Source organism: Drosophila mauritiana, chromosome 3L, assembly GCF_004382145.1.
Source record: "Drosophila mauritiana strain mau12 chromosome 3L, ASM438214v1, whole genome shotgun sequence".
NCBI classification, from domain to species: domain Eukaryota; kingdom Metazoa; phylum Arthropoda; class Insecta; order Diptera; family Drosophilidae; genus Drosophila; species Drosophila mauritiana.
Genome location: NC_046669.1, coordinates 18,770,352 through 18,796,377, shown reverse-complemented (window position 1 = coordinate 18,796,377; position 26,026 = coordinate 18,770,352). Strand labels below are relative to the sequence as shown.

General features: G+C 41.0%; 5 protein-coding genes across 6 annotated transcripts; 3 read left to right on the top strand and 2 right to left on the bottom strand.

Moving 5' to 3' along the window:
- The first annotated feature begins 2,321 nt into the window (after positions 1 to 2,321).
- Positions 2,322 to 13,670, top strand: LOC117140450 (glycogen-binding subunit 76A). Of its 2 annotated transcripts, none has more exons than XM_033303377.1 (3): positions 2,322 to 3,505; positions 9,638 to 9,827; positions 9,938 to 13,670. In XM_033303377.1, the coding sequence occupies exons 2-3, from the start codon at positions 9,660 to 9,662 to the stop codon at positions 11,813 to 11,815; spliced, it is 2,046 nt and encodes a 681-aa protein (XP_033159268.1). In that variant the 5' UTR covers positions 2,322 to 3,505; positions 9,638 to 9,659; the 3' UTR covers positions 11,816 to 13,670. The 2 variants fall into 2 exon arrangements, with proteins under 2 accessions (XP_033159268.1, XP_033159269.1); XM_033303378.1 differs by lacking the exon at positions 2,322 to 3,505 and adding an exon at positions 6,353 to 6,520.
- Positions 13,671 to 13,905: 235 nt separating this feature from the next.
- On the top strand, positions 13,906 to 14,883 carry LOC117141123 (cuticle collagen 14). Its single transcript, XM_033304447.1, has one exon. The coding sequence runs from the start codon at positions 14,215 to 14,217 to the stop codon at positions 14,881 to 14,883; it is 669 nt and encodes a 222-aa protein (XP_033160338.1). The 5' UTR covers positions 13,906 to 14,214.
- Positions 14,884 to 15,221: 338 nt separating this feature from the next.
- LOC117140963 lies at positions 15,222 to 18,483 on the bottom strand. Its single transcript, XM_033304186.1, has 5 exons — positions 18,357 to 18,483; positions 16,111 to 16,171; positions 15,987 to 16,061; positions 15,456 to 15,704; positions 15,222 to 15,391 (listed from the first exon to the last, which is right to left on the bottom strand). The coding sequence occupies exons 1-5, from the start codon at positions 18,481 to 18,483 to the stop codon at positions 15,265 to 15,267; spliced, it is 639 nt and encodes a 212-aa protein (XP_033160077.1). The 3' UTR covers positions 15,222 to 15,264.
- Positions 18,484 to 21,152: 2,669 nt separating this feature from the next.
- LOC117140147 lies at positions 21,153 to 25,730 on the bottom strand. Its single transcript, XM_033302915.1, has 7 exons — positions 25,656 to 25,730; positions 25,494 to 25,597; positions 23,799 to 23,880; positions 22,978 to 23,739; positions 22,472 to 22,883; positions 21,945 to 22,409; positions 21,153 to 21,877 (listed from the first exon to the last, which is right to left on the bottom strand). The coding sequence occupies exons 1-7, from the start codon at positions 25,728 to 25,730 to the stop codon at positions 21,153 to 21,155; spliced, it is 2,625 nt and encodes an 874-aa protein (XP_033158806.1).
- LOC117140146 (chymotrypsin-like protease CTRL-1) lies at positions 24,536 to 25,462 on the top strand. Its single transcript, XM_033302914.1, has one exon. The coding sequence runs from the start codon at positions 24,536 to 24,538 to the stop codon at positions 25,406 to 25,408; it is 873 nt and encodes a 290-aa protein (XP_033158805.1). The 3' UTR covers positions 25,409 to 25,462.
- Positions 25,731 to 26,026: the final 296 nt, after the last annotated feature.

Below are 26,026 nucleotides of genomic sequence, written 5' to 3'. Positions count from 1 at the left end.
TCAGTTATGTTTAGGATAAAAGCTCTATGCTAACGTTATTTCTCTGCATTGTGAAATCGAAATTTGCTGACTGATGCACTTTGATTGAAGCGCAATAAGTTGATCGATCATGGCTTGGACTCCAAGTGGAGGTTGGGTTTACTTAAATTTTTTTGGTTATTTATCGGGTGGCTAAGTGTTGGCGACAAAGACAAGGTTAAAGGCAGTGCTGCGGAGATTGGAGTTTAAAATTTGTTTATCAACCGGGGTAGATTGCTATATTTATGGGTTGGATAACTCACATGGTATGTACAAAAAATAAAGTAACTAGCTTGTGTAAATAAATGAGTGGCGCCACCTATGTGGAGTGCGGCGAAACTTGGTTTTAAGGTTTGCGTCTTCGCTTTTTAGTTCTCTGCCCATGCTGATTTATCGATTAGAACTGGGTACACATTTCTAACAGTCAGGATGGCAGCGCTCTGGATCCTTAGAATTAATGAATTTTGTATGGAAATACTACAAATATTTTTATACTCGTTACTCGTACAGTAAATGATTATACTAGATTCGTTGAAAACATTCTGTATTAGGATCAATAGGCGAGTTGATCTGTTCATTTCCTTTCGTATGTCCGTCTGTCTGTCCGTCCGTATGAAAGCCGAGATCTCAGGAACAATAAAAATAAAATTATATTTGCCAATTTTTATCGATAAGCCAAAAAGATTGTTGTTGTTGTGATCCCATCTCCCTCCGAAGACTGAAGAGGGTACACCCCAGCGATCTCCTTACCCGGAGGATAACATAACATATTACATTTTCTTTTGTACTTTATAATTAAGATACCACTTGGTCTCATTTATCTTTATCACACATTAGGTTAAGTTCAGAGGAATTACTGAACGATTCCTTTTGAAACCATAATAAATAGAATTAGAGAAAAATTAATTTAAAAAATTGCAGCAAGTTTTAAAGTGGTGGAACATGGAGGGTTACGACGGGAAACAGCGGGACATATAAAGCCTTAGAAAAAAAGGATGTATTGTATTTTAAATGTTTACGCAGTATTCGCTTAAGCTTATTTAATTTTTAATTATTTAAAAATTTTCCTGACATATCCGACTAGGTGCACTTACAAAAAATAAGCTATTTACAAACTAAACCACATACCTAATCGAGGCAAATCCCATTCTAAAATCAAATACATTTTATTTTAAAGTGATACTCTTGACAAAAAAATGACTTCATGTAGTTTTTGATTAACTTCCTAATTACACACCCGAATTTCAAAATCAAATTCCAGTTAATTAAATGTCATGTGATAAAAGAACCGATTTAAACCGAATAATAGGTAGCTCCCATTCTTTCCCCATCAGATTTTGCGGGATATATTTTCCGGGGAGAGGTGGGGGGCTGGCACGTGGCTCACTTAGCGTGGAAATTGCTTTTGCTGAGAGCGCCGTCGCACTGAAATGAAAGCGAAAGTTGCCGCTGACCTACAGATGAAAGTAGCACACCGAAGAGAAATTTTCAGGAAGAGGAGGAAAAAGTAAAGAGAGGCTAACAGACTCGCGGCAAAGAGAATGTATCTTTGTATCTGTATCTGCAGCCCACATAAATGCAATTTCATTTTAGGTTGCATTGCACGTTCTGCATCTTCTCGTAGAATTCTCCTGGCAGTCAACGCACTTAAAGAATAACAGAGAGCACATACAATTCGCACTAAGATACATTTGTATCTGTGCCGCAGTTTATCGTCAGTGTGTAAGTGAAATACTCAACCCCACATAGGTAAACGAAAAATTGCCAGGAACGAAAGCAATTAATAAAACAATGAAACGAAAACAAGCATTGGACAAACAATTTTGATATGCGAATATAAACAAAAAACAGGAATTAAAAAAAAAAAGCCGGCTCCACACTTGACCGAGTAAAGCGATAAAGAGAGCCAATATGGAGAGATATCACTGGGAGAAATCAAGAGCGTAGTCAGAATGCTGCACAGTGGTAATTTACTCGATAAAAAATATATTTTTGTTCTAAAGTTTTTTTTTAATAACCTTACTAATAATTAGTCTACTTTGTATAGGCCATCATTAAGGTTTGATTTCGACATTTTAAAGCCAATATATATAAATAACCTATGGCTTAAATAAGCTAGAGATATAGATTTAAGGAATAATTAAACCTTTTTCGAAGATGTACTTTCTTTCTGGATAAATATATATTATTATATATATTTCATTAAATTCTATATATATCTTTTGTAAATTCATTCCATGTTGCCAACCACGGTTCACTGCTTGAAAGGTGCTCTCTCCTGAGTTTGCCTCTCTCAAATCGTTGACATTGTAGAGCCGTGCTATCTAACCACCCAGGCGCCACCCACCGAGAGTGAGAATTCCCGAGAGAAGCGGCCAGAGAATGAGCGGTGAGAATGAGAGCGAAAGTGGGGCCCGAAAGGTTGCAACTTTTGGCGAGACTTGCCTCAGTTGCCACACGACAGGAGGGCCAAACGGGCGACTTGGGAGGCACAAGACGCGGGCACGGGCTAAACTCGTATCCGTGAGATACGCGTATAGCCAAATTTAATAGTAATAATTAAAAACGCTGCGTGAACTAGCCCCCCTTCACCCGAAAGCACCGGCACTCTGTTTTGCAAAAAAATAAATAATAAGTACGAAATATATTCTCGAAAATCGTTGTATCTGTGTATCGGAGAACCGAAAAGAGGCCGTCGTTTGGCGCTCTCGCATCTCAGCTGCCAGTGGGCGAAAGACGCAACTGCTGCGACCTTGCAATGCCCTTGAATGACACTCTTATTGCGACCAAGTCGCCAACGTTGCCACTCCAACGGGCGCTGCTGCCACGGCTGCCACTCAGCGCTGGCAAAAATACACACAATTATTAATGAAAATAATAACACAATAATAGTAGCTATCACAGAAATAAATAACAACACGGTGCACCGCATAAAAGTGAAAATTTTATTAAAGTCAAAGAACTTTCGCGTGCCTTCGTGAAAGCCGAAAAGCTCCGACGGATCCTTATCAAAGCTTTAACCCACAACCAAAAGATGTGCTAAAATAATTCGAAATAATTGACATTTACAAAGATATCACCCGCCCAAAAATAGAAAATTTAATCAAATTAAAGGCAAACCACATATCCGAGAAATCTGAAATAAGCAAGTGTTATCTAACTAGCGCCCCTGGCGGCCTGTGTAAGTGTGTGTGTGTGCGGCAAAGGAAAGTGAAAGTTCTCGGCGGCGAATATCCTTCGGTAACCTTTCACCATCATTGGGTCACCTCCTCTGGCATCGCAGCATAAACGACAGCAGGGCACGCGAATACCTACGGGCCCACCAGCGCATATAGTAACTATATATACCCAGAATCGGTGTATGTGGGCGATATTTATGCCACGACTTTTGACAAGCAGTTCTTTTTATTGCTACGCCGACGAGCGCGAGTAGAACGCTGGCCAAAACGCCAAAAGGGAAAGCCTTGGAATAATATTAAGACATCAGGTGGGTAAATCATAATTACTGCGACTATATATCCATAATTTACTCAATGAAGTGCGTGTTTTATACAAAACATTGCGTGTTGGTTTCATGTACCACAATTAAGTACGTCCAATTGGTGATGCTGCAATTAGGCTGCGCGTTTATCCATCAGATACAATTGACATTGGATTTGCCACATAAAGTCAAAGCTTCATATGTCGAAGTGGACATGGAGTTTTCTCGATTTGATAGTGACTCGAGCTAAACTTAAAAGTCAGAACAAGTTCAATGAAGTGCAAGTTCAGGCAGTTCAAGAAATGTATCTGACAATTTCAATCAATTTATTTGAGTATTAAGATAAAAACCGGTCTCACAGATACAGATCAAAGTTAAACATAAATACAGAGTTACCATAACTAGTTGAATTGATTAACTTTGTTTAAAAAATTATTTGGTGATGGTTCAATATTTACCCAAATAAGTAAAAGCTACAGCTCATACTTATCTTCATTATATAATATGGGAAAAATATTATAATTTCCCAGCAAACAGTTTTAAATATAAATTCTATACTGAAAAATTTCGTTATACTCAAAACATTTATGTAACAAATCCTAGAACAAGTACTTTTCCTTAATCATTACCGTGGACTAGAAACATCCAATGGGAAAATTATCTTGTCTGCCTCAATCAAAACAAAACAATTCGAGTCTCGTTATCACAGTAATCAAAACAAGCAATTCACCCCAACAATAACCATAAAAAGGAAAGCGAGAGCCAGTGAAAGCGAAAGTATCCGTATCCTTCGCCGAGTATCTTTGTATCTGTAACATAGTTTTCAGAACGGCGCAAGCGTTTTTCCAGTTCGTTTTGCCTTTCACGGTGCTTGGCTTTGTTTGCTTTTGACATTTCTTTCGGTAGCAATGTCATACAAATATAAATAAAAAAATCCACGCGCTGCCGAAAAGCAAAAAATGAGTGTGGAAACCACCCACATCCGAGCACACGCACTCACACACGCGCCTTGTATCCGATAGATAGGAAAAATTACTGTAGGCAAATTAGCGCTTCAAACGAGGTTCGTGTAATCCACTTGTATTTTATATTGATTGCGGTGGAGTTCACATGAAAATCGATTTTTTTGGTTGGGTTTCGAGTATTTCAAATCCGGATACCCGGGATCGAGCCACATGCGCCAGTCCAAATTTCAGCTAATTCCCCATTAATATTATATATTATTAATTTCGGTTTATTTATAAATAAAGAAGCCAGTCAGCTGTTGTGGTTTGTTGATGGGTGGAACACGTATCTTCTGGGTTCTTTTCAACTGCGCGGGCGGCACTTGCCGGTCTGAAAAAATTGGCCGGAATAGAATTTATGCTAATGATATATGCGACACTGAATGACAGCGGGAAAATGTTCTCTAATTATATTTCTTAGTTTCTAAAGCTGAACATTTCAAGCGGCCGTATATACGTATTGTTTGAAGGAAATATTGCCAAAAATCTTTAAATCTTACTACTATTAGCTTCAACTGCTAACTGAATTTTATATATTATTTTCAATAGAAAAATATTAACATATAAAAGATTATATATTCTTGAGTATATTGTAGCGATCTTAATTTCAAACATTAATTTATTTTAATTATAATTTAATATTTCTTAAGAGCATCTCGATACTGATAAATTCAACAATTTAGAAATATTTACTGATAAAGATAAGATTATTCGCTTATCATTGCTCTTCACATTTCTAATTAATTGCCAGTTTAGACTAATTCTCTGAGCATATTGACTTTGTAGAACAGTTCAATGATCCGCTGGGCAATCTTATCTCCTCCAGCACCTCCTGTCATCCATCAATCCAACTCAAGTGGCTTAGTTCTGCCAAATCCGAATTACAAACTATGTATATACAAACAAATTAGTTGCCTAATCTTATGCTTGGCCAACAAATGCAAAGACCCGTCCGCTGATTAGGAACACATAGAATGGCCAATTCTGGCATTCGCACATACTCGAATATTTAATCCCACAATCACAGCGGGTGGAGGCTTCTCCAGAGCCCACGGGCCTAAATTGACAGCAAATATGGAACGCTGATAGTTTATCTGCGGGTAACACGGTAGATATGGCTAAAGCAATAAGTTACAGTACTTACCAATTTATTGCAGCAACGGAAATCCGTTGGCCGAATTGCTCCATGTGCTGTTGAGAGGCACATTGGAATCTAAAATTTGTGTAGAATTTTCTGGTTTATTTTATTTTAAACCCGAAAGACAAAATAAATAAAAATAAAGGCCTGTGCCTCTGTTACAATTTTACAGAAGTAAGACCAATGTTTTCATCCTTAAAATGTGTTTCATGACCAATTAAGTTACTTCTAGTATTACTCTCTGTGGGAAAAGGGCACTTCAAAGAGCAGTTAGCTAAGATTAAGATGGAGGCAGACCAACCGAGACAGCGACGTCACTGATCACGAGCATCTGTCTTTAGTGGCGGCTGTCTGCCAGTATCGGTAGTCAGATTCTAGGATGCACTGCCATTGCAGATACAGCGGAACATTAACAGATACAGATACAGCTACAGAGACAGATACCGATACCAATTGAGATTCGGATTCGCATTCCCGTGGAGGCGGATGCGGATGCGGGGTGAATGCAATCTGCTTGAGGGCAGTGTTTGGCTGCGATTTGCGATTTCGCTCCGCTCCGCCGCGCTGCGCTTCGCTTTCGATGCGATCCCATCGCATCCCATCCGATCCGATCCGATCCGTTCCGATTTCGCCTTATCAATCAGGGTGGATTTGCTGAATGCCAAAAACACAACAAAAAGATCGGTGGGTAGTCAGTGCACGCCCGACACCGTGACGCTGCAGACGTGGTGCAGTTCGAGTGGTTTTCGGTGGTTTTCTCGTACTGGCTCGAAGTCTTTTTGGATTTGCCATAAACCCATACCCCCAGCTATCATATCTAATCCCAGGCGGAGATTCGTGGGGTGAACCGAACGATCGGTTATATCACCGCCGTCTAGTGTAGGTGCAAAATCGACTAAGAGTGCAGTTGTGAGCGCGGCGTTCGCGGGTCAATTCAGATTGCTATAAATAAAACTGCAAATTCGTTATCACGCCTCATAATCGGGACGCCGCCGCAGCATGATTAAGTGTTCCGCTCGCCGCACCACCCAACCACCCAAGCCACCCACTCATCCAACCATCGCCCAGTGGCAAATATCATGTGTGGTTCAGGTGATAAGCCGGTGGTGACCGGCATTGAAGCCATAGTGCCTAGTAGTCGGTGGGCCTGGAAACATCCAATCGAACTACTTAAGTGGTGTGAACAGCTAATGGCGCATCTATCTCTGGACCAGTGACTAACTAATTGACATGACAAATGCAACTGCGAGATGCATGATGATAAGATTGTCTGTCAATACTAGTCGCAGCCATGAAGGGCTTGTAAATAGTGCAAATCTTTCTATTTCGAGTGGTTTCCAGTTTAATAATAAAGCATATTTTTATACTATTATGTATAGTTGAAATATGCAAATAATTTCAAACTGTGTAATTTATTGGTTCAGATACTCAGTCTCATCATTTTTATTTTTATTTTGAAATTATGTTCTTATTCTTTGGCATATATCATATAAAAGACTATATATACAAATGGTAGTAGATGCTCAAATTCATTTAAAATAGAAAGTGACTAAGAAGTGTATTAATACATATTTAATTTTAAAATATTTTTGGTAATGCGAAAAGCTTTTGTAAAGTACTTATTAGCAATAATAACTTATTGCCTCGTTGAGAATACTTACTAAATTTTGTAGAAACGTTGTCGAAAAGCCATTAAATTTATAAGTTTAATAGTTTTAGAAAACTATACTTTTCATGCCATTTTAGACTTCATATATGAGTAATAATTAATGAGAATACTTTTACTTTTTGTACAAAATTGGCACCTTTTCCTATTTTTCCAAACTTCCACTGTGAACCAATCAAGCATAATTCGAATAACTTTTTTATTGCGTGAGCCGCTGGGGTGTCCACTTTAACATCAATTCCGTACATTTTCCCCAATTTAATTCAATTAAGCGGCTTTATGGGTTCCTCTTGAGTCAGTGCGTATATCAACTTAAGTCGAAAACTTGAAGAAAAAATTAAGGAAATATTTTCAGTTACGCAGTTACCGTCAAAACGAGGCGTAAATTCGGAAAGCCAAATAAAATATCATGTATAAGAGGAAAAACGGAAATGTTACTTTGGCCGTAAAATAAAAGCCAAAGACATATGTTTTTTAGATTTTATTTATAGATTTCGTGTTCATGTTATTTATTTTCATTTCTTTTTGCTGTGCATATATTTTATTTATAAAATGTGAGCTCGCGACGCTGCACTGGCAATTATTATGGGGATATAGATTATTCTAAAAAAAACGAAACTAAAAGTTAAATTAGAACATAAATTAATATACGTTTTAATTATAGAAATCTCAAATATTCAGAATGGTATCTTAATTTTGCAAATACGTAAATGACAACAATTCAAAGCGATTACCATTTTTTATGTATGCATTCGGTTTGGTAATGCCTCTCTTGACCCAACGTCATTAGCGCCCAAAACGCATTTAGGCTATTGGCCCAAAGCCAAAAGAGAATTCCGCCCATCTGTAGGCCGAAAAATGTTTAATAAAGGTACTGAGTTGCAGGGGAAGTCTGTGAATCATGAAATATCTGCCATAAGTGCCACCACCTCATCCTAGGGGCATCTGCATATACTATATATGTAGCTAAAGCTTCAAGAGATCCGCATTTAAACTTAAGGAAATTTTAAAAGAGATCGCCATCTCGACCTCCTTAATCGATCGATTGTCGGACGATCGTTTGTTTATTTAAAAACTTTGTCGACGCCATTTGGCGAGGCAAGAAATGTCAGTTTTCTTACTTTTTTTTAATCATTTTACTGCTTAATTAAATTTCCTATGCATGCTGCCAAAGATAAAAAGTAAAACACATAAAACGAAAAAGGACGGAAAATCGAAGCAGACGAAAAGAAATGCCGCGAAAAGTTCAAGGCCAATTGACTTTGTCTCCTCTTGATTGGCGCATCTAATTTTGAAAATAAAAGCTCTGATGTCTTAATTGGGCGGCACCTCCTCTCCCAATTAACACGCCTTCTCGCTCTCATCGCACATATCCCTGGCTTGGTGGGCGTGGCTTGGCTTTGCACCTGATCAAAGGTAATGCACGTGCAGCCGCCGCAAAATGAAAACAATAACATTGCCATCTGCCAAGAGCAAGACAGTGAGGTGTTAACAATTTGTTGTGGTCATCCGGTTCATCGGGCGGTTCATTGATACATTGGATACATCGGACAATCTATCACGGGTTTTCATCACCTGACTTATATAAGAAAATATTCTGCCTTTGGGGCTTTTAAATATGTCTTACATTAGTATAGTTGTTGAAAGTATAGTTTAAGAGGTGGAAGGACACCGTATGCATGTCCATCTGTCCGTCCGTATGAATATGATCTCGGAATCTGCTAAACTTGCAGATTATAGCAGGTTAGTTTTGACCCACTTAATAATAATAACGCTGCAATATTAAATTTAAATATTTATTTAATTTAAAGGGTACATCCATACAAAAGTTAAGAGCAAATACTGTTATCGCCGTCAGGTGGCGCTAGTGAACATCCTTGGAAATAGTATTGTTTCCACATCCTTTGCAATTCCTTCAGCTGAAAGACAGATATAATAACCAAATATGGTATATTTGTCAACCCCAATTCGTATAAAATATTTTCTGCGAAATTTTGCACATTTTGGCAAGCCAAAACAAATTAAAACGAGAAATTCTTTCAATAGTCTATGATATTTAAATTTTAATGACAACCAACTAAATCAAATGAAAGACACAGGCAACGAAAGAGAAATGAAAAATGCTCTGAGGATAATAAAAGCATATATACTGCAGAGATGATATTTTCCCAGCTGTTTTAAAATGCCACCGGGAATATGGGAACGACAAGCGGAAAGGGAAAGTGATGGAAAACAACATTTCGTGCGAATTTATTTGTTTACTTAAAAATGGCTCATCCCGTTTCAATATATCACTCACGTCACATATCCCGATGACTCTATACTTGCAGATATTCCGCAGATCGGACGTAAATGAACGATCCCGGCGATATACCACTGACACACACGAGCACTCCGGACAGCAGGCCGCCCTGCAGCATCATCTCCATCATACCCACCATAGGGATGTCCTCATGTCGCGGAAGAGCCGAGGCATTCGCACGGAGTCTGTCCTCCAAGCTGCGCACCTTGGGATCACAGGTGAATATATGTGATCTTAATGGGGGAAAAAATCATAAATGAGTTATATTAGGCATTGTTGTTTGTTATAGTCTATACATTGAAAACTAATTGAGTGTTCCACTCCGCAGACAACCGAGGAGGGCGAGGGCAACGCGGAGGATGAGCCGATCATAAATGGAACCAGCACGAACACGTGGGTCAACTCCCACGACTCGGAGCAGACGGTGACGGACCTGCAGCCACTGCGCCACGAGTCCGACTCCTTCTTCGACTTCGACTGCGAGCTGGAGTCGCCGGGAAGTCCTGTGGACGAGTGCGAGTACCTGCGCCTGATCGAAACTGCCTCGAATACGCCGCACAACTCCACAGCGGAGTCGGGCTATGCCTGCGCTTCAATGGCCAGCAGCCATAGTAGCAGCAATGATGGTCCGTACTTTGACGCATCCCCTTCCACATCCAAGGCTGCAGCTGCCCAGGATCAGACGCTGCCAGCCTCGGAACTCAAGGAGTATGTGAATACCCTGCAACTGAACGGAAGGCATGGACTGGCCAATGGAGTCCAGGAGGAGCAGCCAGCTGGCCAGGATGCGGTGCAGGAGGACGAGGCCTTCTTGCAGGCCCAGATCCTCAGTGAGCTCCAAAAGCACAGCATCAGTTTGACGGAAGTGGATCAGACAAGGGCCGAGGAAGGCAAGCTCACCAATGGACATCTCGAGGAGGTGGAGAAGCTGGAACTGAAGGACGTCCTGGAGGTAGCTGGTACTACAAACAGAGCTCCAAAGGTGATCGCCGCTCCACAAGAAGAGGAAGCCTCCGCTGACAGAACCCAAGAGGAATCGCCTAATGATAGAGTTCAAAAAGAAAGCTCCCAGGAAAGGGTTGTAGAAGAAACCCCATTCGAAGGAGTTCAAGAAGAATCCCTTAAGGACAGAGTCCAAGAGGACGCGTCCGATGAAAGGATTCAAGAGAAAACCTCCAACGATACAGTTCAAGTGGAATTCAACCACAAATCCGCCACAGAATCAATACCCACCGAGGTAACCACGCCGGAAAGATCACCAGAGGAAAGCAGGAATGATGAGCTCTCGCCAGACAGTGGTGTGGATGAAACTGACAAGTCGGCCAGTAATCTCACCGTAAATGTGGACCTGGCCCAAATCGAACAGGCCAAACAGGATGCCACTGAGGCTGTGGAAAAGAGTGGTGCCCCCAGTCGGGGTACCACAGTCGATACCACAGATGATGAAGACGATTGTAGACCCCAGCGCATCAGGCGTTGTTCCTCCCTGAAAACAGGAAAGACACCACCCGGAACTCCGGGTCGCAAGAAGATAGTGAGGTTTGCCGACGTCCTTGGCTTGGATCTGGCCGATGTGAAGACCTTCCTGGACGAGATACCCACCATACCGAAATCGGCATTCGAGGACCTGGAGATCCTGGAGTCGGAGCCGCCACTTCAGCTCGGCCCCAAGTCCGACAAGCTACTGATGCCCCTCTTCCAGCAGCCAGGAGGCCTGCCTAAGTTCCTCGATGCGGTCCGGGAGAAGCAGGTTTCCCTGGAGAACGCTGCCGTGACAGACAACATCAACCAGACGATATCCGGATCGGTGCGCGTGCGCAATCTGGACTTTCACAAGTCGGTGCACATAAGGTACTCGCTGGACGGATGGAGGAGCTACGCCGACCTGCAGGCCAACTACGTGGAGAACTCCTGCGATGGCTTCTCCGACATCTTCACCTTCGTTCTGTTCGGCAACTCGCTGCACGTGGGCCAGAGACTGGAGTTCGCCGTTAGGTTCCAGTGCAAGGGCCAACAGTTCTGGGACAACAACTACGGGGCCAACTACTGCTTCCAGTGTTTGCCCAGCTCGACACATACCGCCGGCGGCTCCACGGCATCGCCTCCGTCTGTGGCGACTGGCGCCGTATCCACCGGCCATAATGCCAGTCTGGTCGGAATGCTAAGCCCCACGGCGGGCGATGCCTGGTGCAGCTCCTTCTACTAACCGGTGGCGATGGGCCCGCACTAAAGGCACTGGCATCCCGTCTAGAATCCATCCCCCACACCATGCCCAATCCAACGACACTACACCAAGATCTGGGAAAGTTTCCGGGCCTTGACGTGGTGTCTACGTCCCAGTAAGAAATCAAATCCCAGCAGTCCCATATGACCGCCCAGTCAGAGATCACAGATCAGAATACCAACCTTCGTGGGGCTAGCTCTTCATTAGGGTGATTGGATTTTTTGTTAGAAATCCACAAGGAACTAAGTATTTTTTTGGCAATTCTTAACGTAACGTATCAACACATCTGGAACTAATTTGGAATGAAATTTTCAGTCAAAGGCAGATTAAGTTTTGATATTTTGCAACTTAAGAGCTGGTACTAACAAGAAGAACTATCGTACGAAATGTCAAGAAATTACATAACTCCCACAAGAATATTTCAGTCCCTGCACGTCGATAAATCGAACCACCCTACCCTTCCAAGGAAGGCAAACATTGTTTATATTTTTATAGAATGAACGGAAAAGATTGAAGGGTTAGTGAAGGGCAAGAGGAGCTGTAAGAGCGCCACAAAAAATTAAAGAATCAAACCAGAGTAGTGCGAACTAGAACAAAAGCCAGCAGCAAGGTTCGAATGAATCCCAAAGATAGTTGTTAGTCGTATGTTATAAGAAGAGCAAGTGATAACAAACTAAAACTCAGATCAGTTTCTTCAATGTCTTCTTCTGTTTTTAGTTACATTTCCCAATTTTTATTTGGTTTGTTCCTAGGTTTGTTTGTCATGCGAAAGCGATTGCCAGTTGGATCGGGCTATTAAGATTGTGTATCTGCCAGATAAAGTACCTTTTAAATGAATCAGTTATGTGAAAAGATTAATTGCCATTAATCTTAGTTCAGCAGCAGTTCTGAGAAGTATATGATCTTAGCACCATTCTAACACTTTTTGTTCGGTAAAAGCAGATCCGTTCGAGCACAGAGACCATGTCAAAAGTTAACTATAACTAACCAACATCCACTATCTAGTCAACTCGAGTTTACTTTTGCTACCTTTTGACTATTCGCAGTCAAAAAGGAAATACTCCAATCCCACTTTATTTTTAGCCCGATCGGGAATACCCTTTTAGCCATCCAGCAGACAAACCTTCTCTTTCTCTTAAATGTTGATATTCTTCTAATGTTTGATTTTTTATATGCTTTAATTTTAATTTAAACGATTTGAATATTTTCTATGTATATGTTGATGCGTAATATATCTATCGTAATATTATATAAATATATATACAAAATAAAATAAACATAAACCTTAGTTATTCCTTTTCGGTTGATTCTTTCAGTTATCTATGTATTTTCTGAATAATAATAAATACCATTTGAGCTCTTCTTATCCACAACAGAACCTTAAATAGCCTATATCAGGGATAAACAAACGATTAGCTACTTATAACAATTAATTGCAAACGCAGCTACCTCAACGTTTTCCGACCGAAAACACGAAAAAGAGAGAATAATAGTTAAACAAAGTAAATGTATGATTAAAGAAACTATTGAATATGTTTATTGCATAGCAAACATGTGTAAAACAAAAGCAAAACAACAAATAAAACGAACTTTAAAAGTTACAACTATTTACATAAATATGTTAACATAGCAGAAAATTCACAAACATAACTAAAGTCCCCCAATCCAAATGACTTAGACTGAAGCGTGAGTATTTCGCGAGATATGCGAAGAGTGTTATGAGATCTGCCCAAAAACCCAAAAAATTTGTTGAGGTTTGTGTGGGCGTGGCTCTTGTCAGCATGAGTTCCACTTCACACTTACAAAAGAATAATAAAGAAGCCACAGTAAAATAAAATTGCGAAAAGACATCTTTAACATGTCTCGAAAGTGTTTTCTTTTGTGCTTGAAATGGACGGACAGGTGGTATCTCAGGGGTAGGAAAACTAAAAAATTAGTTATTCTAAATGGTTCATATCATCATATTGGTCACAAGCAGACATTGCTCTGGTTCCATTTAAAATTTGTTATTTTTACACACAGAAATGAATGATATACATACCTGTTTTTTGAGCCATCCTAGCATACAAGAATTCACTTTTCATGGCTCAATCACAAAGTCCGACATCCATTTGGTGTGAAAGTTCTTTCATCAGCCTAAGAACTCGGCTCATTCATTGAATATTATGCAAATCAGATACTTTATAAATAAATGGCTTGGTTTATTAAACAAGAGAAATTAGCATACGATACAAATATAATGCGATCGTAAGACAAGACATATAAATCTCAAATGAGCTATCTTAACGGGAGTTTGAATGATTCTCCTCTATTGCCATTTTTCAGACGCATTTGTCCACATAAAAGAAGTGACTGCGATCTGATTTTCGTTAGTTTACAGCATGTCGTCGAATCTGGAAGTTCGCTCTGCGAACTGGAGTATTCTGTTGGTGGCACTACTTTCAGTTCTCGGTGGAGTCTTCGCCAAGGATGATGCCTCTGTGCCCCGACTGATCACCCTCCAAACTGGAAGTCCCGCTCCGGCGCCGCCACAGGAGGTGATCATAGAGGAGGATCACGATCATCATCACCATCATACGCCACACTATCCGTCAAGCTATCCGTATCCATATCCTCAGCCACAGCCATGTCGCTGTCCTCCCGGTCCTCCAGGTCCACCTGGTCCACCGGGACTGCCGGGACAGAAGGGCTATCCCGGCCTCAAGGGATCCAAGGGTGACCCCGGCGAGAAGGGACCGCGAGGAGATAAGGGCCACCACGGCATGCCTGGAATGCCAGGCCAACCTGGTCCTCAGGGTCCTCCTGGATATCCCGGAGGTTCATATCCGCCGTATCCCTATCCCCCACCTCCGCCTCCACCACCACATGGTGGCCCAAAAGGACCCCATAGGCACTACGATAACTACTATGATGAGGAGGACTATGACTACGGCAATGAGCGTTCGTTTGGTCTAATAAGACCAGAAGAATTCGACGACCAGCCCTTCATTTTGGCCTTTAGTGAACGCAGAAATCCGTTTAGCACAAAAAGCAATAAAAGACGAAATTAAAATAACAGTATTTAAAACGAAATAGCTTTGATAATTCATTATGGAGGGAAAAAGAAGATACTCGACTATCAGATGAATTCTTTTGGAAAATTCTCTTTTTTAATATTTCAGGCATTAGAGAGTTTGCTATGTTTACAAATGGGTAGAAAAATTATACAAAATGTGGGCTTACTTTGGATTTTTGTGTTACGATTCGGACTTACGTTTTTCTCCAAAGGAATGAACAGATGATCAAAAGAGATACTTTTCTAAGAGATTACCCATAATAGTATACCATGCAGCGTTTAAATCGAAACCTCTTTATAAACTGTATATTATTAGACATCTGTTAAGTCGTTTAAAATCTCACATTACATTAGGCAGAAAAGCTGGCTTAAACTATTAGCAAACATCATCGTCTATGGCAGTGTGGTCGTCGCCCTCCTCCTCCGCTTCCTCATCCAATCCCGCATGCGAGGCACCAATCTCCGCGAAATCATCTTCCATGGTATCCACAAAGCTCGAGACCCTATCATCGCAAAACAAACAGACATTAGAAACAAATAACACAGACATTCGTTGGCTGGCATCACTTTTCAAAGTCACACTGCGGCAGGAGGCCCTCCTCCTTCGAGGCGCTGAACCGGAGCAGCGTGCACAGTCTGAGGAGTCCGAGGAGTATCAGGAACATTCCGGCCACATAACTCAGCCACAGATTGTGGGGATACAGGATCAGGCAGATGCCGATGACCGCATAAACAGGAGTGGGTCGCCAGCCGCCACAAATCGCTGAAAGTCGCCAGCAGGCCAAGCAGCTGCAGGACCTCCGCTGGTAATTATCCCTGAAACAAATTGAATCCATAGATATGTGAACAGAGAAAAAGGTTTATAGAAAAATCTGAGCAAAGGCATTAGTATAGTATACGATACTATAGTATAGTGATTATCTTTTTGTACAACTGTACAAGTCTATTATAAATAATAGTTTGTAATAATAAAATATTTAATTTATTTTTAATAATATTTTATTAAAATAATAATAAATAATATAATATTTAAATAAAAAAAATAATATTTTTATAAATATATATATATAATTTAGGAATCTTGAATAGTTTTCTTACTCTGCGCACTGAAGTTGCAGGAAGATAGTCACAAGCCACTTGATCTCAATGAACATTACCAGCACGGCTGAAAAACTAACCAGAAATTAGTATATTTATGGGGATATTTAGATCCGTGACTTACACTATATAAAGACCGGCCTGATAGCCATGCATGTAGACATCAACGCCAACGCCGCAGATAACTGAAATGAAAAATGGCTTAGGAAAGGTTCGGTGCGGGGGGTCCTTTTTGGCGGGTTGAAACGAGGAGTGTTATCCTTGAACGAGCCTACAAAATATTGTGAGTTTGTCTAGGCAAATATATTTATAAGCATATTTATTGAGCTGGGGCTTTTTTGTTTACCACGCTTTGGCCATAAAATGTAATACAAAACCAATGAATGGAAACGAGGTGAGCTCAAGAAGTTTATGGCAATTTTGTTGAAGCTTACATCATTTGAAAGAAAGCATTTTAAGTAAGCCCAACAAATTTCAAAATAAAAATGATAATAAATAATATTTAGGTTTGTAATATGACTTTGAAATAAAATTTAATATTCGCAACGAACTTAAATTCTATAACTTAAAAGGTTACTTATCTACTTCTCTATATTTTCTATATTTTTGTGGAACAGGCCTCCGCAGTATTCATATTCTAACCACATTATGGTTCGTTCCACTTCACATTTTGTCTTAGCCAAATCCACTTTGAATGTATAAGATATGGTTAGCCGTGGTTATGGAGCCACCACGCCCAGTGGTCCATAAAAATATAATCTAATTAAGTTGATTTTATTATGCCTAGTCGCGAAAAACCAATCAGATTAGCCAGTTAGATATATGTATGCCCCATATTTAAGCACAACTGCAGAACCGAAACCAAACCAATTACATTAAATGCTGTCAACGGAGATAAAAATTGAAAAAGCGGAAATCGAAAAAACATGCAAAAATTATCAGGATAATTGAAAGCGGCGGGGGGAAAAATAGATGCCGGGCAAGGGGAAAACTTGGCGAATGGCTGGCGCCAAGAGGCTAACAACACAGCTCATTGTCGACCGTATGGAAAAGTTGCTGATAAGGGGAAAATCGGGCTGGGAAAACTCTGTGCTCTTGGCACAGGATGCCAGTCGTGAGCTGCAAGCTGCATAGAGGCCAATGCCTTGTTAATGGCTCTGCCAGAGAGTTTCCTTGGGAAACCCCATCCCCCTCTTACCCGGAACCCCATAATGCGGAGCTTATGAACTACAGAGATTTTATACTTTGTTTTCCTGCGTGCCACTGCACCCATGATGGACCCCAAAACAATTTGCAAAGAAATTAGTTTGAACTTGACCCGAAGTTTTTGCTGGCCTGCAGCTGGGCGATTTATCAAATTCTGTAAAAAAAACGGCGGTGCACTATCTTAAGCGCATTAGGGAAATGTCAGATGGTGGCGGAAAATCGTTATGATTGGCCACGATAAGCGTTTAAGCCAACTTTGATAACTCCGCCAGATGGCCGAAAAATTGGGATGAAAAAATGTGATTGCATTTTCGCAGATTAGAATGCAGATATAGAATGAAAAAATGAAACCTTATTTATTAAGTTTTTGCTTCGCTTTTCCTTGCCTGCTTAATAAATTAAATTTGACTTCGTAAATTGACAAACGAAATGCCATTAAATTTCAGGCTGCCAATCTAAAATTATTGCCTCAATTTAAGCGGAAAAAATGTAACACAAAGCTGGGTAGTACAAAAAAAGCATAATTGAATTGTAATTAAATGACGGAAAAAAAGGTAAATTAATCCTCTACCAATTTACTCTCTGTGTTCTGTTTAATTGTTAAGCTAAACTTGAATTTCAGTTGTTTTGGATGGAATTTATTTATTTTACAAAATTACATTAGATCAAATATCCTGTTCATTAAAGCACATTTTTGTGCTCTGCGAATATGGAAAACCATTTCCTTTTATGTACATTTATTTTGCCAGTCTACTCGAACAAATGCAGAACCTTTGTGTACAATGAAAATATTGCTCAAAGAGTAATATTATATGAATTGAAAGGAACAATAAAGGCAGCCAATAAGAACATGTCCCCATTCAGCATCTTCGTCTTGCGATTCCCATTCAGTGCCAAGAAATATAATAAGCCACAGCACTCAACATATCCTGAGGCAATGGTTACCATGCACAAGTACATTTTTCCTACGATTTGTCAAGGGTAAACATTCCAAACAAGGGCCAGAAAAGCATTGCATTGCACATTCATACATAAATGCATGCACATGCACATGCATCATAGCCCCGTATCGAGATTGGCATTATCTCGAAACGGGGGTCACCTGGGCACCGGCAACGACAAGTCTTATTCCACTGGCTCGGATTTCCGCGCACTTGAGCTTACCGAATGAAGTCAGCAGACCAAAAACCCTTATCACAGGACGAAGGCACTCGCACGGCTCTGCGGACTGATTGCGGCGATGGTGACGGGCGCGGCGAACGCGCTGCGATTGCAGTTGCATCTGGCTCATGGTTGGTATATATATATATATATATATATATATACTTATTTAATGAATTAATTTATTTATAGGTATAATTATTTTATGAATCGCCAAAAATGCGGCTTAATCCTGCCGTTAATTTCTTATTTATTGCTGCTTAAGTGGCACTGTTGACAAAAGTCGGAGCAATAGTCTTTAAATGTTCGATTAAAGTGTAAGCTCCAATATATTCATATCCAATTTATTTTATATAGTTTGTAATTTTCACTTCAGAACAACTTCAGTTTTCATTTAAATTCATATTTTCAATATACTACATTCTAATTCCCATAACTTTAAATACTCTCATTCGAAACTGTCGTTTTAGGTCCTGTCCAAGGGAATCGCTAATAAAACAATCAAAGAGCCGTATCCACATCACAAAAATGCACTACGTGCCTGGCATACTAAGTGGCCAAACAACTTTGCGACAAACATTTTCAATTCCAGCGCTCGCACAGCTTTTAAATTTCACCATTTAACTCGGGCACACACTGCGTATTCGTAATGTGACATTTTTCGCACCTCTCCTTCCATGTCCTTTAATCACCGCACCGTTCGTTTGTGTGTGTGTGGCAACTAATGTCTGCAAATTACCGTTACCATTTGCACTTTGCCCCCGCACGTTGTGTGCCCTCTATAATATTTTTTTTTTATTAAATATTTTTCTTATTGTTGTTGAAGGTTTGTAACTTTTTTTATTTTTGTCAAGTGCCACTTTGCCACTCGACTTTATGGCCGAGCTCTAAACAACGAACGTCCGCACGCTTCCAGCGGCGCCAGCTGAATGAAACTGAATGAAAGGACCGGCCAGGATTCGTTTCTATTTTCGGAGTCAGGATCCAGAGTCGCCGCTCAGGCTGCCTTTCCCACAGCTTTTCCTACTGCCACTGACTTTGTAGCCAAATACCAGCCAATGGGGCGGCGCTGCATTCGAAACTGCTAAGTTGATTTGTTACGAGAGCGCACGAGTAGTGTTTATTTCTTTTTAAATGCGTTTTTGCGATTTAATGCTGAGATTTATGGAGACCGCAAATATATCCATGTTGTTTTAAAGATGCTTTTAATTGGTTAGCTGTTTTTGACATCCACTATCATTTGTATTTGAGAACTTATTTGGCGTTGGCAGTATGAGAATTCTTTAAAACTAGACTCTTGAAATATATAGATTGAAAACAAGGATAAAGTGCTGATTTTTAACTACAAAAATTCTTTACTTTCTATCAGAAGTTATTTAACTGGGTTATTCATTTTTCATACTACAACATTTTTGAATAACATTGTTAATATTATTAAAGAATTCAAATGAATGATTCATTATTTTTTGTCTTCGGTATATTAATTAGAACAGTTTGTATGTTTTATCTCTTGTTTTATTTAAAGTGTTTCCTCCCAGCGATTTATTGTGTAGCGTAGCGCATTGGGGCAGTCTTTATAGTCCTGCGGTTTTTTACAAGAAGGCACCATGGGCGGGAACGTAATTTTTCTGTGTTATTTTCTTACCTTTTCTAATACTTTTTTTTTAAGAATTTATTCTCACCTTAATGAATACCCCTACTTGAGTATTTTATGTTACCAAAAGTAAAAGAAGTGGGAACTGTGTAATTCGCCTACTATTTTACCATACACAATGAAAAGCTAATTAATATACACTTCATAAATCAAGTATAAAGAAGATATTTAAATTTGACAAATATTTGAGTTTTAAGCCTAAAACAGGATACTTGGCCCATTGCTCAAAGCCAGCTTGATTTTATTTGTCACGTTGTCCTGTGTGTGAAGCCACTGCCTCATGTTGTTGCCACTGCTGAAGCGGCTCTGTGTGTGCGTGCCCTCGTCCTGCAGGTCCTGTGGATTCCCACACCCGTCTTTGGCCACGTTTCAGTAATTTTCATAACTGGCTGAATGGGGAGCGGAGTGGCGGGAGGCGTAAAGAAGCTCAAAAGACAGCCAGGAGCAAAGCTGAGCAATTGCCAAGAGGCGGGTGAGTACGCAGAATGTGGACAAAAACATTTTCGGTTGCTACACCGCCCTCATCCTCATACATTAAATGGGGTCCAAATTCAGGATGGGGGGGTTCAGGAGGAGCACGAGTAAATATTTTTTTAGCTCCTCCGCTTATTGTCCTGTGCATTTGCTAAGGTGTCTGTCGTCAGGCTTGTTTGCATTATGCGGCGTTAATGACATCCAAAGTGGCAGCCGTCGCCCCCAAGGAAACTCTCCACTGTCGCCGCCGCCATCAACGACATAATTCACAGCTGCCCCACACTCGGAAAAGTTAATTTCCTTGAGGAACAGCTCGAGGATTCCAGCGAAATACTTCTGAAGGTCGTCCTTGATACCACCTCCTGCAGTTGGGGTCGTTTGTACAGGACTTCTATGCTTGCAATTGGTCTTACGCTGTACACAATTAAAAATAATAAATATAAGCTACAATAAACATTTATTGTTTTTGTTACTAATATCTTTTAGATATTTGTAGACGATATAAGCTAATTACTTTGTAGCAATTTAAGAATGGCTTTATATTTTATTTATCCAGTTTGGTGCCTTCCTAACTTTGATAGCTTTTCTAATCTTTCTCATTTGCATAGTGGCTGCATAACTATTTATTTTTTTTTAAGTGCATCCCGTCTTAATGACGCTTTCCGCGCCGCTCACTTGGGAAACTCCTTGCGCCGCTTCATTATCTTGGTAATCCCGGCCACCATGGCCACCTCGGGCAGTGACAGCTTGGCATCCTCCTGGAAATCGCAGCGTCTGGTTAAGTGCAGCCAGGTCCGTTCCGGATTCAAGGACAGCGGCATCTGCAACCAACTGACGTAGTCGATTTTCAAAGAGCCCGTTAGCAGTTGGTCGAAGGGGGTGTTCCCAATGAAGAACATGGACCTCAGCACCGAAGTCTTGGCCTCCTTGATATTCTGGCCCTGGATGCCCTGGAAAGGACTGGGGTCATTGTCACCCGTTCCCAGTTGCTCGAGCAGCCAGTCCTTGTTGAACTTCAAATAGTTGTACACCACTTTCAGGGCCTGTTTCCCGATATTTGTGGTCAAAACATCGCTGACCAGGACTTCTGCTATGTAATCAGCGATTCCCACATCCAGTTCCATGGCATAGTTGTTGGGTGGACTGTGGCTCAGGCGATCGGACTCCGCGTTGGTCAGGGCCAGGTCGTCCATTTTGATGGTACTCACGGCACTCATTCCACCAGCGCCTCGGTTATTGCTGCCTGCAGTTCCACCGAAGTCCGTGTCCAAGTTGATACTCTCCTTGGCCTGTTTAAGAAATAGCTCGATCTGATCCGTGTGCTTGTCATCCTCGTCAATGGAGCAGATGGCCTCCGATATGGAGTAACAGATGGCAGCCTTGTCCAGGTCTTTAGCTAATCAGAATAAGATGTAAATAAATAACCAAAAAAATCAAGTAAAATCTATGGAATGGTTACACACCCTGCTCATACATCTCTGCTGTTTTGATCAGTTCTGTATAGAGTGCCGCAAAAACCACCTGCAACAGCACTGAATCTCCCAACGGCCTGGTCGATACTGGAATGATGTCCTGCAGCAAGGAGGCGATTTTGTACAGCCCCTCGGGCAGACAATCCCAGATCTCAGAGACACACGTTAGGGCCAAGGACATGGCCTGATACATACTGGCTCCATTCTCCACGGCATTCACCAACATATCCACCACACAATCCAAAACAGGGTACACGAAGTGCATGATGGCTTCTAACCAGGGTGTTCGCTTCTGGTTCCACACCTGTCGCTTGTCCAGGCAATCACTCCATCCTGCAATTGCGTGTTCCTCCAGTGTTTTGATCAAGCAGGACTTGATGTCTACTGCCTTGCCAACAGCTACCACCAAATAGGTGAGAGATAGGACGATCTGGTAGTTTGACTGGCCAACTGGATCTGTATGGAAGTAATATATATTTAAAAAATCAAATTCTAAACAACACAATTCTAGATCTTACCAATATCCCCAGCTATAGAATCTGTGACATTGAAGCACTCTCCTCGACACAAAAATGCCTCGCACTTTTGAGGGGCACCCTCAGCACTGGTAAACGATATCTTTGCCACATTTTTGAAGTTCTCCGATGAGGGCAAGTACTGCATCAGGTGGCGCATTATAATGCCAGTAAGATAGGCATCTCTCATCAGTAGAATCTTTAAGAGATAGGACCAATCTGCCTCGGGAAAAGCGAGTAGAACCCTCAAATCCAAAGAAATAGCTGTGTTGGTAGAGAGATCGGAGAATTCGGTGACCCACTGACAGGACTGCTCCTTGGGAAAGTATCTGGGAAGGGCGAAGATGATCCAGGCACTGGGCAATCCGTGACGGGAACTAAACATTTCCATGTTGTCCAATCCCTTGCGAAAAACCTGAAAAGCAAAATCAAAGGATCTTGAACTAGTATATGATTTCTAATTAAAGATTTTACAAATCTTAAAGATGCAGAGAAGTCTAACTTCATACCTTGGAGAGCACTCCCAATGGCGATCCTCTCAGGAGAAGGCAGTAGAAGAGCTCCTTGCACTTGGCGTGGACGTCCCTTATGATAACGCTCTGGTTACTGAGCTGAAGTCCCACATAGGCCTCGCCGCTCTCGCAGATGTGGGGCAACAGTTCGGCGATGCAGAGCAACATGTTGCATATATCCACCAGATGGAGCGTCGATCTTGCCACACTGGTTACTATCTGAGTGTATCGGACAGTGAGGACGCTCAGCGTTTCGTTCAACATGCCAGCGAATATCTTTTGGGCCATTTTCGGTGGCACTGAATTCCACAGATCGGTTTGCGAACCCCTCATGTAATGCCACCACATCTGGACGGTATAGGAGCCCCTTTCGGACTCGAAAAACGGTTGGGTATCCTCCCAGTGCAGACAGTCGGCATCCTGCATTATGTAAAGTAAAAGGAGCCGGCAATGGAGATCCAGAAGTCGTTCGGCCAGAGCCTCTGACATCTGGGAATACTGCTTGAAACTGAGCTTGAGTGCTCCACCCTTTTCGTCGCCCTTGGGTGGACATATGGTAGTGGTAGCTGCCTGCATATAGACACTCAACGAGTTCTTGACCAGCGATGCTGCCCCAATGGTGGCTGTGAGGACAGACAGGTCGGCGTGATCCAAGGACTCCTGGGAGAGGCGATGTATGTGCTCCAACAGCAAGTCAGCCGACTTCGTGACCAGCTGCACGAACTTATCCGGATCGGAGGTCTTCACGGTGACACTAGACTGAGAAACACAGCGTCTTAAATAAAAATCCCAAAATTATTTAAATAAATTAAACTTACAAAATCTCCTTCGTTCATCTCCTTTTCTGTGTGCAAAAGTCCAGATGGCTTGCGGTACGAGGCAAAGTACTCATCTTCCCACCTAAGTAAGTTGAAAAATGTTTCTTATGCATTGGTTATCTACAGTTTAATTGCCGTGTTGACCAACTATCATATACCCTTTATTGCGAAATGCGAAAATTAAATTTTAACTATTTTTTTAGCAAATTGGTGAAAGTAGCTCGCAGCCCGTCGTATATTAATAATATTTGTAGATTAAGAGTCCCTTGCACTCCTATAAGCTGAGTAACGGGTATCTAATAGTCGAAGCAAGCGATAATGTTATTCTTGTGATAACAATAGTACGTCGCATAACGTTTTAATTTATAAAGCTGAAGTATTTAAATGGCGTATTGAAAATAAAAAATGTATATTTTAAAAAAATACAATGTTTAGTTTTCTGCACAATTGAAGAATTTTAAAATTAATTTTGATCTGAAATACCTGTGTACAATTTCAAATTCTTCTAGAAAATCAGCATTGATTGTAATAGGTTATCAGAGAATTTTTACTTGAAGTTTATGCTGGATCGACATTCTACAGTGGCTGATAAGTATTTATTTCTATATTTATTATTCTATTTTTATATATAATGTATATGTAGAACTTGAAACGGCTGATAATGTTTTAAAAAGAGAGCCCGAGAAGCATTTATAAAGGATTCCGAGCGGATTCAATTTCAGTGTGATTTAAAAGCAATGTACAGCGAACTAGAAATTGTTGCGGTGTTCACAAGTCTACTGATTTTCTTTTCAGGATCCGGAACGGCTCAATTCCTGGAGAACATCTGTGGAGAAAGACGCGATGGCCTGTCACCATATGCAGTGGGTCCTTGGACGGCCATCCTGCACCATTCCGGACGCATCGTTTGCGTAGGAACCCTGATCCACGAGCGGTTTATCCTGACAGATGTACATTGTGGTGGCTCCAATGGAGCTATTCGAGCACGCTTGGGAGAGTACGGAAGAATAGGTTCTGAGCTGGCAGAAGACCACGCAGTTGCTGCATTCTTTAGAAACGCCAACTTTAATCCGGAAACGCAGGCGAATAACGTTGGCCTAATGAAACTGCTGCGAACCGTAATATACAAAGAGCATATAATTCCGGTCTGCATTCTCCTGGACTCACGGATGCAGACGTTCGCCGATAAACTGGACTATTTCAATGGTACTACATGGAAGAACTCGGACATATCACCTATGCTGAGCTCCAAAACAGTGGTCCGTATGCCGCAGGCATGCGGAAATCTGGACAAGGGTCAGTTCTGTGCCGGCCACAAGGATTTGGACACCTGTGACGAACCATCTGGCGCAGCCTTGACCCGTGAAATAGACTACATTCTTCCAAACCGGACAGTTCTGTTTGGCATCGCGAACTCCGTCAAGGAAAATTGCTCCAACTCTCGATCTTACACCGATATGGTGCAATTGCATCAATGGATCAGTACTGTAATCTACTCCTCCAGCACCAATGATGGTATGGACGAACCACACAATACTACTCATCTGCCCGAACTTTTTTGTGGACCAAAACTAAAGACCACTAACTTTGCAACCAATTCTAAGAAATAATAAATACGCTTCTATATTTGACTATTATTTTACTAAATAAATAGATTAATGGAATCCGTGAAAAATATAGTATAAATGTAGTTACCATCTTATTAATTTAATGGCCGCAAAGGAGGCGTAACGCGGAAAATCCAGCTTTCCACCCACAACTCCGGAGCAAATTGGTTCCTGGAGCACCCGCTGATGTGTCTGTTATATGGAGATGGGTTACGTAATGTCCAACAATGTCAGGATTAGGGTTTTGCACCTGGTAAAACTCGAGATCGCGCTGCAGTAAAATGGGCACTCGGTCCATTAAGTTTCCCTCTTCGAGCACCTCCATTATGTAGGTCCTGTTTTAAACCCTTTAACAATAAACTTTCAACGGCAAACAAACTGCTGAATGTGTGCCAACTAACAAACATTTTATTAAGTTCATTTGTTGCTAGGGAAACAGAGGATTTAGCCAATCGAAAGTGGAAATCGGTTACGAACAGCGATTTCGTATCAGGACATTCGAAAAATGCGCAGCTTAACTAAAATTATAATTAGTGATAACTAAAACAAATATGAATAATAAACTCATAACACTAAAATTAGTGCACCAGTATCAAGAGATTCCTATATAGGATGGATCAT

What these genes read in the sequence shown, in the direction of transcription:
- LOC117140450 (XM_033303377.1), top strand. Translation starts at nt 9,660, where the DNA reads ATGAACGATCCCGGCGATATACCACTGACACACACGAGCACTCCGGAC. An exon ending in TGCGCACCTTGGGATCACAG is followed by an intron (nt 9,828 to 9,937) that starts GTGAATATATGT and finishes TCCACTCCGCAG; the next exon opens with ACAACCGAGGAGGGCGAGGG.
- LOC117141123 (XM_033304447.1), top strand. Translation starts at nt 14,215, where the DNA reads ATGTCGTCGAATCTGGAAGTTCGCTCTGCGAACTGGAGTATTCTGTTG.
- LOC117140963 (XM_033304186.1), bottom strand. Translation starts at nt 18,483, where the DNA reads ATGAGCCAGATGCAACTGCAATCGCAGCGCGTTCGCCGCGCCCGTCAC. An exon ending in CAGGCCGGTCTTTATATAGT is followed by an intron (nt 16,062 to 16,110) that starts GTAAGTCACGGA and finishes ATTTCTGGTTAG; the next exon opens with TTTTTCAGCCGTGCTGGTAA. An exon ending in CCGCAGTGTGACTTTGAAAA is followed by an intron (nt 15,392 to 15,455) that starts GTGATGCCAGCC and finishes TTGCGATGATAG; the next exon opens with GGTCTCGAGCTTTGTGGATA.
- LOC117140146 (XM_033302914.1), top strand. Translation starts at nt 24,536, where the DNA reads ATGTACAGCGAACTAGAAATTGTTGCGGTGTTCACAAGTCTACTGATT.
- LOC117140147 (XM_033302915.1), bottom strand. Translation starts at nt 25,730, where the DNA reads ATGGAGGTGCTCGAAGAGGGAAACTTAATGGACCGAGTGCCCATTTTA. An exon ending in GCCATTAAATTAATAAGATG is followed by an intron (nt 23,881 to 25,493) that starts GTAACTACATTT and finishes CAACTTACTTAG; the next exon opens with GTGGGAAGATGAGTACTTTG. An exon ending in CATTGGGAGTGCTCTCCAAG is followed by an intron (nt 22,884 to 22,977) that starts GTATGAAGTTAG and finishes TTTGCTTTTCAG; the next exon opens with GTTTTTCGCAAGGGATTGGA.